Raw genomic sequence first — 16,676 nt, 5'->3', positions numbered from 1 at the left:
GCTCTGCGCATACTTCCGCTGAGCGGCTTCCTTCCGCCATTGTGCACGTGCCGGCCGCAGGCAGAAAGCGCTGGGGAGCAAAGGCACGCCTCTCTGTTGGGGGCACTTCCGCAAGCGCGATTGGCCTGAGCGGTTTTTCCTGGTCCTGCAGCTCATCGTTGCCACTGGCCCTCATGGCCTTTGCTCCCATGGGGCCTGAGACCTCATTTTTCGTGGTTTTGGACCAGCACAGGGCTTCCCTGCTGGCCTCCCTAACGACAGGCGGCGGGAAGCCCGAGGGCGGGGACATGCGCCTGGCCTCTAGGTATCCGGGCGCCTAACGGGGCGCACGTGCCCGGGGGTTACAGCCAGAACTTTGCCGGGGCTGGAGGTGCTCCATGAGGAATTAGCAGGCACCTCTTCTCGTCTGTGGCTAAGGGGCGCCGCTCTGGTGTTGGGGCGGCCCCCTGAGCCCCGAGAAAGGCCTTAGCTCTCCCTTCTCGCCTGCTTTTAATTCCTACAATTGAACTCCAAAACTCTGGTGACTTGCCCCTTGGTTTCTTCTAGAATGTTCCTGGAGCATCCCCACAGCTGGGCTAGCAGGTGTCCTAAGATCTTACCTCAGAGAGTTTGGGCACAATTTGGCTTTGTATTTGTTTAAAAGCTTTTGGCAGGGGGCATTATATTTTTAACTTAAAAATGCTTTCAGTAATTTTTTTGTTGCGGGGGGGAAGCGAGGGAAAAATGTGAATTCTCATTCAATGGACTGGTTTTATCAGAATAAACCAGGAAGTCAATACCTGTTACATGGTTTATAAAAAGACAACAGTTTTTTTTTATTTGGAAGTAGAAAAAAAGTACGTATCTTAAGTGATTTTTTTAACATCTATTAAAGCAGTTGGATGGTTAGCTCAGGTCAGACCTGATGCTGATAAAATCGATTGCTGAGGTTCTCCAGCAACCCAGCTTGGAATTAACCACAGAACATATCTTTACATGATTGACCACTTTTACTTAAAATGCTCTGTTTAGCTACTTTGATCTGCTTTTCTGGTTTATCAGCAAAGTTTTTCAGCCTACGCAAATTACCGTCTTTTACTGTTAAGCCCAAAGCAACTATGAAAAAAAAACAAACACCACCAGCAACAACAAAATAACACCTAAAATATCTTAAAATCCTTATGAAATGATTTAGTTTGAGGTAAAATTGATGAAGGGGGGTGGGGGGAAAGGAGAGCAAGCTCCGTTTCCATTTCAGACATAAATTCATCTTGATTGTATCTTAAAGCTGGTTATTGTCTTGCAACTTTTTTATTCAAACTGAAAAGTTGAATGAGGTATTTGAGTCCATTTTTACCTTTCGATATTTGAAAACAGTGAACGTTTCAAAATTTCTAATACATGCATTTTCAATGAAAGCTCTGAAATTTCTGTGGAAATTAGGACATGCAACATTTTGCCAATTTTCTAGACTTAATTTGATTTCTCTTCCTAGGCAGTAGGCTAATGGTATTTATAACTGAACATTTTTTGAAGCTGATGGCTTGTGAAATTAGAAGTCAGCTGACAGGAAACTGGGCTAAGTCTTAAAATTGTGCTGTAATATTTTGCATAATCACTGCCAAGTCTTTTGATGGTAGTGATTAAACATTTTTCTTGTTGTATCACCATAATTCAACAGGGCGGATTTGAGGCATGAGATCCATTAGGTAATGTGCTACAGCAATGTGTTTCTTTTGAAATATTTTTGCATTGCATCTTTGAGAAAGAAATTTAAAGCCAATATCACGTCATTTTAATTACAATATCGGTGGCATTTCAAGTCAAAGAATTTTTATATAAGTAGGTTAATAGGAAGCGTAGATTAAAATATGTTTATAAATTGTCTAGTCATTCATCTAAAAGAGATTCAGTTGGTAATTGTTTTAGAAATAAAATTACAAGCAAATAAAATTTCTCTGTAAGCAACCACTGGAAATTCATTGTAATGCAGCACTGATAAAAAATTTAGAGATCGGTGTTGACCTGGATTACCTAGTCTTAAAAAACAACCAATGAAACAAAAACTTATTTTAGTATTGATCTGGAGAAATGTTACGTACTATCAAGATTTCAGGAAGAATTCATATCAAATCAGAGTGTGTTTATGTTTCAGTTCTGAGGTTCTTGCATCTATAGAGAATGTTATCCAGGACATCGTCGTGAGCTTGGCAAGAAATGAAGCACCTGTATTCACAATAGACAACAGAACCAGCTGGGAGAATATAAAGTGGGCATTTTTCATTTTTTATTTTTAAAATGTTGTATCTCTGTCATTATTTGAATTTATTTGAGTTAAGAGTTCTAGTCAGATTTCATATTTTTCATTGCTTTTTCTCTGTCAAAAGGATTTAAGGAGGTTTAAAAAATGCACACTGTGGAAGCAGGTTACATAAATTAGAAGTTTATGAGGCAAAGGGAAAACAATGCTAGGAACCCAAACAAACACCAAATGAGGTCGAATTAAAAATGCATATGATCAAGCCTTACCGTCCTGCTAAACATAGGCGCCAAACTTGGATCTAAGCTTTCTGACGCTCCAAAGGGGAAAATATGAACAGTTGAATCTTCATCCATACCGCAAAACAAACCACTTGCTCAGGGGAGCTAAACCAATCATAATACCAAGACCAAAAGAAATGTGTCCTGAACTTAGAGCACATTTCAAAGGCTCTTAATCCTTTATCAAAGTCCTTAAACCTAGTTAGTTTTTTCAGATCCTCAGCCTATAGAATCTTTCCACTAAATAATGAAAACCACTACAAGAATAGTTCTAAGAGTTAGGGGAATGAAAGTAAATTTAATTCAAAGCCAGTATTACATCATTTTAATTAAAACATTTATCAGTAGCCTTTCAAGCCAACTGGTTTGTATTTAAGTAGATTAATAGGAAGAGCAGATTAAAATATAGAAAATAAAAGTGATTTTTGTTCTTAGTCACTATTAAAATTAAATTTATTGAGTCACTGTTCTTTAATGATCAATGTAATTAGTATAACCTTTAAAATTTTGAATCATATTTTGCATTGTTTTTTGCAAGATGGATTTCCTTAAGCCTTGAAGCAGCTGACACCTGGTCTATTTGCCTGGTATGTTCTGCCACCTTTAGGACAGGCTCGGCAGTTCGGTTTAATAACCTGTTATTTTTTCATTTAATGTAACTTCGGAGGTAAATTAGAAATAGCATATTTCAAAACTGACTAAATAAAATTATTAAATGAGTAAATTATTGAAATGAGAAAAATGCTAATAAAATTGTAAAATATTTTTAAATAGTTCAAAAACACTAAATATCTTCCCAGGAAATAAATACACATGCACAGACACACCCACCACAATCAAAGGTATTTAATTCATTTATTTTAAACATTTAGTGCCTCTGTATGTGACAAAGCAAATTACCTAATTACCACCTGAAATTATTTAAATATATATATGAGGTTATCCTAAAGCTACAGTGCTCACATTGAGAAGAAATGTAAATTGAAATGATGTGCAGAACATGAAATGTATGCTGTTTGGTGTCCTGAAGTTAATTTTTTCTTATTTTATTTCCTGGCTTTAAAACAAAATGACAGGTTTGAAGATTCTGTGGGTCTTCAGATGGCATCTCATTGTACCACAAGAAAAATCAAAAGTGATTCACCAAAATCAGTTAAAAATTTTGGTAAATTAATCATTATTAGAGTTTTGTAAGAAAAGTAAATTTGGTTACCTTCTGAGTTTAGTTGTTCCTAGTTAAGTAATTATACTTGTTCTTTATAGGTGATCAAGTACAAGACCACTTTTGTACTTAAAATAAATTTGTAGAATTTTGCATTGTCAATAACCACAGAAGCAGATTATAATTCCAAGATAAATTTTCAAGGTACTTGATCCAGGGGAAAAGTATTCTCTCAGTTCTGCTGCATATAGAGCAATTAATTTTATCTGATTCTTCAGGCAATTATTATTCTGTACTCAATATTCCATTTATGGAAAGGTGATTTTTTAAAAATGTTATGGAAAGTAACTGGGGATGGTTAAAATCATTGATATCAGTATGTTTTGAATTAATAAATGATTAGTAATTTGTTTATTGCATCTTATTTTCCAGCTCTAATTCTTAAAATATTGTCCATGATTTATAAATTAGTACAGAGCAACACTTATGCAACCAAAAGGTAAATACTTGTTTTGGTAAATCAATCTTTAAAATGCAATGTGAGATTTAGTTCAATTAACTTGCATTATATGTTTTGAAAAGTTGCATAAGACTAGACTATGGGTATTAGATTACTTTATTTATATATGTTGTGTTTCATCCAGTTAAAGTTTTCTTCAAATAATATTCCAATATCCAAAGAGAATATGGTTAATTAAAAATGTAAATTTAATTTTCATAGAGACATATATTACACTGACAGCCAACTCTTTGGTAGCCAGACGGTTGTGGACAATATTATCAATGACATTTCTTGTATGTTAAAAGTGCCAAGGAGGAGTCTACATATAGTAAGTAGCATTTAATACAAAACATTTTATTTTAAAACAAAATTTTTGTATGAAAATTATAATAGAAAAATAAATATAATCTGTACCTTTGATATTATTTGATACCATATTTTTCTCCCTGTGAATTTAAATAATCTATTCTCAATATATTCCCTTGGATGAATGGAACAAAACAGATGAAATATTTTTATTCCTTTATAGCCATACATATTTTCTTCTTCATTTCTTAAATTCTAATCTGAGCTAAAATACATATGATTTAGGAGGTGAACATAAGGAATGACTTAGCAGCATAAAATATATTAATGAAAAAGGTTTCAAATGTGTCTTATTTTTTCAGTTATCTACATCAAAAGGTTTAATTGCTGGCAATTTACGGTTTATCGAGGAAGATGGAACCAAAGTGCATTGTACCTGTGGTACGACTGTAAGCATCATTAATGTTTTCACATGCTTAACTCTTTTCCGGGTCCTTTGTTTTTTAAAGTATTTTATTTCCTGCTTTGTTATATACTCTGGAGTTTAAGACTTTAAAATGAAACTGAAGAATGAATAGACATATGCTTTCAGGGTTGTACATTACATAGTCTCAAAATATGCCAATTGTCAAATGTCATATTGAAATAAGCACATATATTCCTTTTAAAAACGTACTGTAGTTTTCAGGGAGAGTGTGGCTTGACCATCTTGGCATGATTATTTATGTAATCATCATAAAATATTTTGGATCTGAAATTAATATGTTTAATACCAAACTATTTCTAAGGGTTTGGTACCTAGAAAGCGCACAATACTAAACTAGCTCAAAGGGCCAACTCCCCAGTTTGGAAATGAGGAAGATGTCACCTGGAAGCTGCAGCAGAAGGAAGCCGCGCCTTCCTCAGTTTCTGCTTTTTAAACCACATTTCCACAGTTTCCAAGAAATTCTCACCTGTTGGGAAGTAGTTTGGGTCATGGGGGTTTTCTTACCGAGGAGTAAATCTGTTTGGAGGAATCAACCTCTGATGACTGACATATTCAAAGAAAAATGAAAATACAGGATTTTGTTATAAGTTCTTTCATATGATTATACTTGCTTTTCATTTAAAAGAAAAACTGTCTTGTTCTGTTAACTTAGGCTGTTGCTGTGCCGTCTAATATTCAAGGAATTCGGAGTATCCTTTGAGTGGGGAAACTAAGCTTCTAGAATGTTCATTCATTCATTCCTTTATTAAAACAAGCCTTTATAATGTGTAGCCATCGGGGTAGACCCATGTAGTGGCCAAGATGAACACACTATGATCCCTTCTGTAGGATTCCTTTAGGAGCCCACCATCTAGTAGGAGAAACAGATATTCAAATATATGAATAGGTACCTGTTTATATATTTGAAAGTAAAAATGAAAATACTGTATGTACACTGCTCGTGGATTGATCTATATGGCACCTTTATTTAGTTGATGATTAAATTGAAATTCTCTTGCTTTCAGCTTATCAGCCTTGACTTCACAGATTTAGTTACAGATGCGAAATTTCTATTAATTGTAGAAAAAGATGCAACATTTCAGCGACTCCTAGATGACAACTTTTGCAATAAAATGTCTCCGTGCATCATGGTCACGGTATATTATCTACCTTTACTACAATTCCAAGACTAACATAACTACTTTTGTGAGTGGCAAAGGGATTTATAAGAATATACAGCTTGCACAACATTCTCTTACCAGTATGATGCATCCTTTGGGGTTACAGATGAGAATTTCCAAGGTGTTTACTTAAACATCCTCAAACCTGATTAAAATCAAGATAATGGTCCCAGTTCTTAAATGCCAGCAATTTCCTAACAGCACAGTAAGTTCACACAGGCTCTGGGTGTCACGTCACACCATCCCCACAGGGGCCACTTGTCTTGACTCCTCCACAGTTAACACTGGGGCTTTGGACACTTTGAGTGAACAAGAGTTGCTCCTTCTTCCTCACACCAGGCAATTTCATTAATTCGATTAATAGGAACCTGCTTTTTTTATTGTTAAACATAAATGTACAAATAAAATCGAAAAACAGAGAAGCCTATGCTGCGATTACACATGGAGTAGATGGGGGGGGGGATGACTGGAGTCAAGGAGCCTGTCTGGATGTTGGAGCCAAAGGAGAATAGTTAAGGAGAAAGGACGGAAACTAAGGGCATGTCCAAGACCAATTCAAAGGACTTGGTGACCCACGGGATCTTAGGAGCAAGTCACAATGACTACTGTGTGGACACTAACCGCACATCACCATTGGAAGCTACTCCAAACGTGGCAGGGAGGCTCATTCTTTCTGGAAGAAAGGTTCTGGGTGAGTTTTAGAAACACACGTTCGAGATGATGGGAGGAAATCGTAGTGGCACCTGCCTAGGTTGAAGTGAAGGGACAACAGCTGAGATGGTAAGTGGAGATGAGACCTCATAAATGACAGAGGCCATATTTGACCCCCTGAAGAAACCTCTGCAGGGTGTCATGAGGCTCATTCTTAGGCCAAGTCCTCTTCCCCTTTCACACCTCCCTGCTGAGAACACAGGATTGCTGGGCTGACTGGGAGCCAAGCCATGACAGACCAAGAAAGCTGCTGGGCCTGGGTCTCCCTTCAGCCCTGGGTGTCTGAATCACGTTAAAACACATCTGCGTGGGAGACGCACTTGAGGTGTGTCTCTCTGTCACATTTCTTCTTCACTAGGTGCTCACTCTCCATTCACTAGGTGCTCATGATGCACCAGGAACTCTGCTAAGCACTTTATGTAATGAGAGTTCACATTTATTGCTATTTTTCACATACCAACTTGTGAAGTCTCTCAACCTTACAGGGTAGGTACTGTCATCCTCCCCATTTTAATAATAGGGGACTGGGGTGCAGGAAGGTATCTTACCATAATCCTGTGGCTGCTCAAAACCAGGACTCAGTTCTGATAGTGCAGCTCTGCAGTGCTGGAGTGCCATGACTGTGTGGCAGGCATATTTATCCCAATTTTATAAATAAGGCCACAGCCTCATGAGACTAAGAAACTGGCTCAACATCACCTACTAATGATTTAAACTCAGAGCTGTCTGATTGAAAGCCCATTCTTAATCTCCTCCTCTGCTCCATAGTTCACTTGGTTTTCTGCTTTTCTCTCTTAACATAATTGTAATGCCCTTTATTTTTCTACATAATTGTGGTTTTAACACCTTAATAACGTTAAGCTGCCACTAAGGTTTATGATATCCTAAATTTACACCAGGGACTCTTTGAAGTGCTTTATTATTATTAAATAATTTAATTCCTCTAATAACTTTTAAGGTATTAGCTGCAAACTGCAGAGAGGTTTTGTTACTTGTTAAGGTTAATGCTGCTAAAAGTGGCAGAGCTGAGAAGCCAAGCAGGGCTGTCTGGTCCCAAAGCTGGTGCGTATCACCACTGTATTCTACTGCCTCTCTGTGCCCCTGTTGTTAGATATTTTGGCTATTTACAGTAGTTTTTGTCATTTTAAATAATACTGCAGTGAGCATCTTCATGTATGTCAAGTCTGTATTGTTTCTGTTTCTGCTGAGATACTTCCTCAGGATTACTTCCTAGGACTGGGATAATTGAGTCAAAGTTATGAATGTATGTGGGCTTTTTCATCCTATTGTATATAGTGTACATTTTTTCACAGTCAACACCAGTCTTCCACCACCTGAAATTTAAGATGAGGGGATCTAACCTTATTAATGAAATATGGATGTAGTTTTATCAATTTTATTCTACTGGAATTGAAATGCATAATTTTAATCTTGCTTGTAGGGAAAAGGAGTACCTGATCTGAACACAAGACTTTTTGTCAAGAAGTTGTGGGATACATTCCACATTCCTATATTCACTCTTGTAGATGCTGATCCACATGGTAATTTATCATTGGATTATTTGAAATGACAGTCATAATTAAATCATATCTGTAGTGTTTTTCTGCTCTTACAACACTTTCATAAAATATTTTTAAAGAATATGGTTATTAGGTTGAAATTAATGACTATAACCATTACAGACAACTTATTGCTATTTTTGCCATATTAGCCAAACCATAAATTTGTAATTGGTAATGTCCATTTAAGTAAAAAATTGCAGATATTTGATATAATTTGAGAACACAAATTACTTAACCTGTAATATACAAGAAGACTAATTTTAAAGGTAACTTTCTATTAACAGGTATAGAAATAATGTGCATCTATAAGTATGGATCTATGGTAAGTATAGAAAAGTATTTTTCCTTTTTCACTGTTGAGATATTTTATATTTATTGGGGTGAGTCCTGCATTTACTCTTCAGCCCCTAGTAAACTGGGGACTCCCAAATTGCACCAAGGGACGACTGTCCTAATCTAGGGCTAGTCTGTTTCAGTGGCTGTGATTCTAACTTCCAGCATGACCAGTGATCATAGATGACACAGTGGGATGAGCTGTGGGCAAGAGACATTATTATCCTCTGCTTTCCTGGCCTGCTGAAGTAACCGCAGGGCCTCAGGGTAACACTGTCTGATCACCAAGTATACTCTGGAAATTATACAGCCTTGAGTTCTGACCTTACCTACTCCCTTTTTTCCCACCACAAGTAGAAATGAAAACAACACCAAATTTCAAACACCACTAGCGTTTGCAACAACCATACATCAGTGGTTCTCAAAGTATGGTCCCAGCCCAGCAGCATCTTGGAACTCCTTAGAAATGCAAATCTCAGTCCCCATCCAGACCTCCCATTACCAAATCTCTAGGGGTGGGCCAGGTGATTCTGACTCCTGCTGAAGTTTGGGAACCACTGGTATACACCTTGAGTGTCCCTGTTTATAGTTGATAAAGAGGATGGCGCTGCAAGAGGTCAAGATATGGAATCACCAACAACAATAAATGCAGCTCAGAGAAGCTCATTTTAGTTTTACATTAGAGACAATTAGTACAGAAATATTGCACAGCAGTTGTAAAACCTTCACCAAAAGTCCAGCTTAGCAAAGCTCCTGAGGGTTTTCTTCTCTGGGCTCTTGGAATGTGAAGTCTCTAGTGTTTGTCCTTCTTAATAAGTAAAAAATTTGGCTGCAAAAGCAAATATGCTAGTTCTCTGCAATTTAGCCTTACCTAATATGCTTTTGTTCTTTATTTTAGGCCATGTCTTTTGAAGCCCATAATCTCACAGTTCCAGCTATTAGATGGCTTGGTCTCCTCCCTTCTGATCTTAAAAGGTTAGTTTAGCCGAAGTAGGATATTTGAAATGATGACTCATATATAACAATAAGCCTTAAATGTTACTCCAAGGGAAAGCTTTTAACGTTTTTTCTTTTGTACACTATGTCTCAGGATTATATAATTATGAATTAAAGTCGTCAATGTTTCTGTTTCAGCTACTAAAATACTTAACAAATGAATTTGGTTAATTGAACTTCCAGCTAGCTAGACTACATGTTTTGTTTCACCTCTATGGTTAAACATTTTGTAAAGTTTTTGTACTTAGAAAATATAAGACATTGAATCTAATTAAATGAAATCAGTGACATCATTTGCCATATGAATCAATCTTACTAAAGATGTAAATTTTTTTTGTTTCATAAAAAAATCTCATTTTAAGATTACTTGAACTTTGGGAACCTACATTTTGGCCAGTTTAAAATATATATGTTCATTATAGAAAGAAAATCATGAACTGATGAGATAAAATCCCCTACAGGTGAACAGCTTTACCCTTGCATAGCCATAACATTTTCACAGAAATGGGATCATACTCTGTTATTGTGGAATCTGCTTTTCTCACACAACAGAGTGTGATCACTTTACCATATCAATAAATGCATTTGTATGACCTCATTTTAATGTTTTCTATTACTGAGTTCCAATTCTGGGTGTCCTGGTGTTCATTCAGCCATTTCCTCATAACTATATATTTAGGTTTCCAAATCTCTGTTTTGATAGATAGTGCTTTTATAGATACTCTTATAATTAAATCTTTGCCTGCATCTTTAATTAGTCCCAGAACTGCTGGGTCTAAGGATATGCACATTTTTAAGGTTTTGACTGTCCTCTGAAAGGCTAATTGTTTGTTTTCCTTAGAGAATAAGAGCCCATTTATCCCTCAGCATAGGACTTTAATTCATTGTTGCTAATGTGATATTAAGAAATTATTGTTTAATTGGCTGGTGAGAATGAACTTAAACATATTTATTGGGTTTCTTTCGAGCAATGAGCAAACCTTGGTAACAGGTGCTTGTTTCCTAAGTATGGAATATGATCAGGTTTTGGGTGATTGACACTTCTTTCAAAATGAGAGCACAAGATAAATTATCATTTTTTGATTTTTGAATATTTTTGCTGTAGAATCAAAGTTCTGTTCAATTTAGTGTATGTGTCATGGTCTAAATCCTTGGGGTGATCTATTTGTATGAAGATAATTTCTTACACAAATTCAGGACCAGTGATCTGATAATTATTAAGGTGAAGGGTTGGAGAAACTCTGGCTGCATGTCACAGATTCCACAAGTGCCCTCAAAAGCCACTCCAAGGAAACGTACAATCAGAGACAAAACAGTGTGAAAGCTACACAAACATGGTCTCGAGGGAAAAGGCCTCCCTTTCTGTCAAATTATCACCTATCCAGGAGCTGCCATGGGCAACTGGTTATGAGGACATTGAAAAAGACTATTTGAAACTGGAGCTCTCCTGGGCAATCTGGGATTTGTGACTTCAAAAAGTAGTCCACACCATAGATCCTGAACCTCTCGTGTTCTATTTTTAAAATATGTGCCAAGATAAAATTACTATCTACTCTTCTAAAATTTAAAATTAGATAAGTGTGTGCATGTATGTCTATGTGCACGTATGTGCACATTAGTGAAAAGTGATAGGGCAACTTCCATGGCCCAGAAGATTCTCAGTGAATTACAAAGAATTAAGCGCTCAGTGGAACCTAAAATTCCACAGTGAATCCCTCTGCTTGCCACACTTTTCTGAGCTCAGTTCTTCAAGACTGAAGCTTGGATCTGCTGTGGTGTCGACACACATAATGTTAGGGCTGCCAGCATCTGTTTTGTAACCAGTGTCTGTCTTCCTGTCATCATCCCATGAGTGTGCTGTGAAGGAAAACAACTTAAAACAGACCTCCGTTATGAACTGGAACACTTGCTGGTCTAGGACATGCCAGATCCCCCAAATTCTGTATTTAAAAGGTGTATCTGTACTAATTTTCTTATCTGTTATTCCTGAGTTTCTTGAATTAGTACAAGATACACAAATGAAATATAGATGACCTTCAAGTTATAGGAGAACTTTGTTTTTACTGTTTTTTTTTCATCTTTTTTCTTCTAGGTTAAATATACCTAAAGAAACTTTAATTCCACTGACAAAACAGGACCAGATGAAACTCGACAGTATCCTGAAAAGACCTTATGTTACTTGCCAACCATTTTGGAGAAAAGAAGTATGCTTCTTATTAAAATTCAAGTGTTGTATGTTTTATTGCCTTTTATTTTAGTCATGGCTATTCACAAAATATTTTGAAAATCCTTCCTGAAATTCATATAACCAACAACTAACGTGGGTGTTGTTTGGCAATAAATGGTCTTTGAAACATGGAATTCTGAATGCTAATAGATAAGATCAGCTTATTTGGTAAATGGAGCATTGTTACCCTCACATAGTTATATAAACACTGTTTATGGCTACGTCATAGTTTATGGGGCAGAGGGAGAAGAAACAGAAGTTATAAAAACCCCAAACCACTCCTAGTCACTGAAGGCATCCTTACTGGATATTCTCCTGATAGTTTTAGCTGTAGCAGCTCTAGAATATTCTGGCTGACCGAAGGTTATTGGTCATGGCTCTGGAGAATAAAACAAGTCTATATTTACTAGTATGAGTTGACAGAACTATAGCAGAGGATTCAGGTATGATTATATTTTACTTTTATTGACAGATGGAAATAATGGCAGACTCTAAAATGAAGGCAGAAATTCAAGCTTTGACCTTCCTCTCATCAGATTATCTTTCCAGAGTGTACTTACCTAACAAATTAAAATTTGGAGGATGGATATAAAAATATATTCAAATATATCTTGTGATTGCAAGAGGCTTTTCATTAGTTTTGTTTTCAGTAGTAGTAACTGCTGTGGAATGAACATATATTCTTAATTCCATAGAGTAAAATAAAATAATTTTCCATTACTTATGTATTTTGTCAAAAATGCTGTTCTTTAATTCTCATTAGAAAGCTTTATTTTATCCTTCCTTGTAGACACTGATTTCTATCCTGTGTTCTAAAGTAAAATATAAACGAATATATATTATTTTGGCTTTTAAATTTTACTTGAACAAATAATTTATCCATTTCATCAAATCTACAGAAACATTTAATTTACTTTCTATAATACAACTAATGTAAAGGATGAAGTATCTTGTTATTAACAAAAATAGTAATAACTTAAACTTGAAGAGTTGCAAATGAGTCATAGAGTCCAGCAGTTTCTTCTTAGTTACATTTTCCTTTGTCTTCATAGTGCAAGGGTCATACCCCATTTATTTACTTATGAAGTTAGTAAAGTTAATTATGAATAAACATTTGGGTTGATGTAGTCCTCAGCACTTTATTTCACTTTTGAGCATATTTTTTACATTAATAATTATTTATTTGAAAATTTTCTCCAGAGTCTTATCAGTTCTCACCCAAATTCAGGTCATTTGAATTCTTCTCCAGTCTAAGTTTATAGGGCAAAGAACTTCTTCACAGAAGCCTCAAATCTTAATAAGGCTTTTCTATAGCAGTAAAGATCTGATCTTTTCTCCTCATAAACCGATTTTACTTTTTGCAGAGATGAGCTTTCTGATTTTATTCTGTAATTTCGGTAAACTTAAACTGAACTGAAAAGTTTCTTATAGTTGTAAGCAAAAATATGTATTTATAGGAGAAGATCAGAAATATTGGGTAAATGTTAGTAATAGATACCATTCCTGAGAACATGTATGTGCCAGTTACTGCTTACACATTATCGTATTTAACTCTCCCAAGAACTATGACAGGTCAGTAGTTACACCCAGACATGGCAGAATGGGGACAATCACACCATCTACCTCGAAAGAAAGGCCAAATATAGGGGACCCAGTAAAAAATTTAAGTATAAGGTCCCTTGTTCAAAAGTCATGAAGAACTTTAAGATGACAGAAACAGAGAATTAGTGCAAGCAGTGTCCTTCTTAGCCTGGGGCCCTGTGTCACTGCTCAGTTGCATGCTCATGAAGCTGGCCCTACTCAAGAGGTTCTAGTAAGTATTTATAAGGTATTATAATAATAAAAGAAAATACTTACATAGCACTTCCTCTGTGCCAGGTATTTTTTTTAGGTGCTTTATGAACATTAACTAATTTCATCTTCACAGATGCTGTAGGAGCTAGGTCCTTTTTCTTTTTTCTTTTTTTTTTTTTGAGAGGGCATCTCTCATATTTATTGATCAAATGGTTGTTAACAGTTAACAACAATAAAATTCTGTACAGGGGACTCAATGCACAATCATTAATCCACCCCAAGCCTAATTCTCATCAGTCTCCGATCTGAAGCACAACGAACAAGTTCTTACATGATGAACAAATTCTTACATAGTGAATAAGTTCTTACATGGTGAACAGTGCAAGGGCAGTCATCACAGAAACTTTCAGTTTTAATCACGCATTATGAACTACAAACAATCAGGTCAGATATGAATATTCGTTTGATTTTTATACTTGATTTATATGTGCATCCCACATTTCTCCCTTATTATTATTATTATTATTTTTTAAAATAAAATGCTGAAGTGATAGATAGATGCAAGATAAAGGTAGAAAACATAGTTTAGTGCTGTAAGAAAGCAAATGTAGATGATCAGATGATCAGGTGTGTGCCTATGGACTAAGTATTAATCCAGGCTAGACAAGGGCAGCAAAACATCCACGGATGCAGAAGATTTCTCTCAAAACAGGGGGGATGAGGTTCTGAGCCTCACCTCTGTTGATCCCTAATTTCTCACCTGATGGCCCCCCTGCGACTGTGCCTGTCTTAGGTTGTTCCTCCCTTGAGGAATCTTACCCATCTCTGGCTAACCAGTCATCTTCCGGGGCCATACAGGGAAATGTAAAGTTGGTAAGTGAGAGAGAAGCCATATTGTTTGCAAAGGTTAGCTTTTTACTTCTTTGCAGATTTATGCCCTGTGGCTTCTATGCCCAGCACTTGTCTCGAGGTATCTTTACCGCCTGGAGGAATTATGATACTTGGTAAATTCGATATGAGGCACGAATTCTATTTAAGGGTTGTAATTAGGAAGGAAGAAGAAAAGCTATAGAGGTAGCAGATGGAAGAAAACATGGGAAGATTGGTTATTTCTGTGACATATCTTCTTGTAGAGTAACTTAAGCATGTATAGGTTTTAAACTACTAATTAAATTGCGTAGGTCCTTTTTCTATCATCTCCGTTTTACAGCTAAGACAATATAGGTACAGAGAGGCTGGGAACTTTCCCAAGGTCACATAACTACTAAGCAGTGAGGCTGAGATTTAAACCCAGAGAGTCTGACTCCAAAGCTCATGTTTTAACTGTGTCACTGGTACATATAAAGTACTTCACATGTGGCTGGGCATGTACACTGCTCCAGAAAGGTCTGCAGTTCTTTTGTAGGCTAGGTGTCAAATCAAGGCCCTCTGATATCAAGCCCATGATGTCAACAATTATTTTTTTTCCCAGGTCACATCAAAACCAAATGTATTGTTTTGAGAATATTCTGATGTACTGTTAATTAGACTTACTTGTGAGATCATCAAAAATTCTAAAAACATTTTTAGAAATCACAAGTGTTTCTTAACATCTAATAATATCTTAACCTCTCTCTTAACATCTAATAATCATTGAACTTTGACAAGTTTTGCGAAGGAGAAAATTACTAACTTAGAAATATATGGTTAAGTCACAAAATGTTAGAAATACATGGTTAAGTCACAAAATGTTTGGGTTAGGATACGCTGTCAAAATTGGAAGGAATGAAAAATCTACAATAGTCATTAGAATTAGAAAGTATGTTTGAAAAGAAGCTTTCAGATACATTCAGTTGGGATAATTAAATTCAAGTTTATGATTGGAAATTTACTTAAAATAACTTTCATTTATTTGGGAAAAGAAAATCGGAAAAGAGCAAAATACACTGTGGTTTGGCTTTGCTACGTATCTTTATTAGATGCAGATGAAAATGTTAGTAGCTATTTGGGAACCATCTAGAATTCCAATTCTTAAGATTTGTTTCTTAAAAGGATTACTATAAAATATGCAGTTATTTAAAATAGCAATTAACAGTAGATATCCCCTCTACCATCATCTACTGTATTTTTTTAATCTCTACAATTTTAATCAAGAAATAACATTTGGATGGAATATGTTTATAATTAAAGTGAATACAAACTGGTGTCACAAAAAGATGTTAAGAGAATCTTGTTTTTTCCTTAAGGGCTCATAATCACCCTCATAAAATAAAAGCTCTTTTAATATCCCCAGGTTTCTGGGAAATTTAACTGTCATCATTGATGATGCTAAGTGATTTCAGAAGTAATGAATTCATGGAAGGAAAAACCATACTGCATTTTCTACAAAACAGGCAGAAAACTTTCCATCTAGGACTTTCTTTAATGAGTATCTGTAATAGAGCTAACCTGCGCAGTGATACTGCAAAGAACTCATGCTATCAAAGCGAAGCCATATGTACGTGTACACTAAAAAATACTTTCAATGGAATGTTTTTGTAGTAAAGTACTGAAAAACATTACTTTTGTTTGGACTTGCAGTCACCATTAAAGCTGGGTATCCCAAGAGAACAATCCTGTAATAACAAGCCACGGTCGCCCTCTGCTGGCAAAATTTCTCTTGTTCTCAAAACCTTCCACTATATTTGGTGGACCTTTAAAATATTTTCAAGTCCTTGTTTTGAGGAATGGCGTGGAAGAGTCTGAGACACAACAAAAGAGGCTGAGAAAACTGGGAGGATTTCAGTGTGAGGCTGACTATATCTTAACAGGAATGCATTTTGTATCAGCTATGGAAGCCCCAGTTCTTCCTAAAGCTACACTTAATGTGTTTCTTTGCAACCAAGCTATTCCCAAAACCTTGAACAAAATGTTAAAATTTTTAAATTAAAATTCATA

The 16,676-nt window shown here is 35.9% G+C and overlaps 1 protein-coding gene across 5 annotated transcripts; it reads left to right on the top strand.

Moving 5' to 3' along the window:
• The first annotated feature begins 47 nt into the window (after window positions 1-47).
• On the top strand, window positions 48-12,858 carry SPO11 (SPO11 initiator of meiotic double strand breaks). Of its 5 annotated transcripts, none has more exons than XM_073238086.1 (13): window positions 48-304; window positions 2,135-2,248; window positions 3,597-3,685; window positions 4,115-4,181; window positions 4,404-4,512; window positions 4,853-4,939; window positions 5,630-5,666; window positions 6,010-6,113; window positions 8,290-8,389; window positions 8,695-8,732; window positions 9,642-9,718; window positions 11,832-11,943; window positions 12,439-12,858. In XM_073238086.1, exons 1-13 carry the CDS (start codon window positions 174-176, stop codon window positions 12,556-12,558), a joined length of 1,185 nt encoding a protein of 394 aa, XP_073094187.1. In that variant the 5' UTR covers window positions 48-173; the 3' UTR covers window positions 12,559-12,858. The 5 variants fall into 5 exon arrangements, with proteins under 5 accessions (XP_073094187.1, XP_017504386.1, XP_073094188.1 ...); XM_017648897.2 differs by having other exon boundaries at window positions 6,004-6,113; XM_073238088.1 differs by lacking the exon at window positions 48-304 and adding an exon at window positions 327-836 and having other exon boundaries at window positions 6,004-6,113.
• Window positions 12,859-16,676: the final 3,818 nt, after the last annotated feature.

Source organism: Manis javanica, chromosome 5, assembly GCF_040802235.1.
Source record: "Manis javanica isolate MJ-LG chromosome 5, MJ_LKY, whole genome shotgun sequence".
Lineage (NCBI taxonomy): Eukaryota > Metazoa > Chordata > Mammalia > Pholidota > Manidae > Manis > Manis javanica.
Note: the sequence above shows the minus strand (reverse complement) of the source record. Positions and strands in the feature narration are given on the sequence as shown.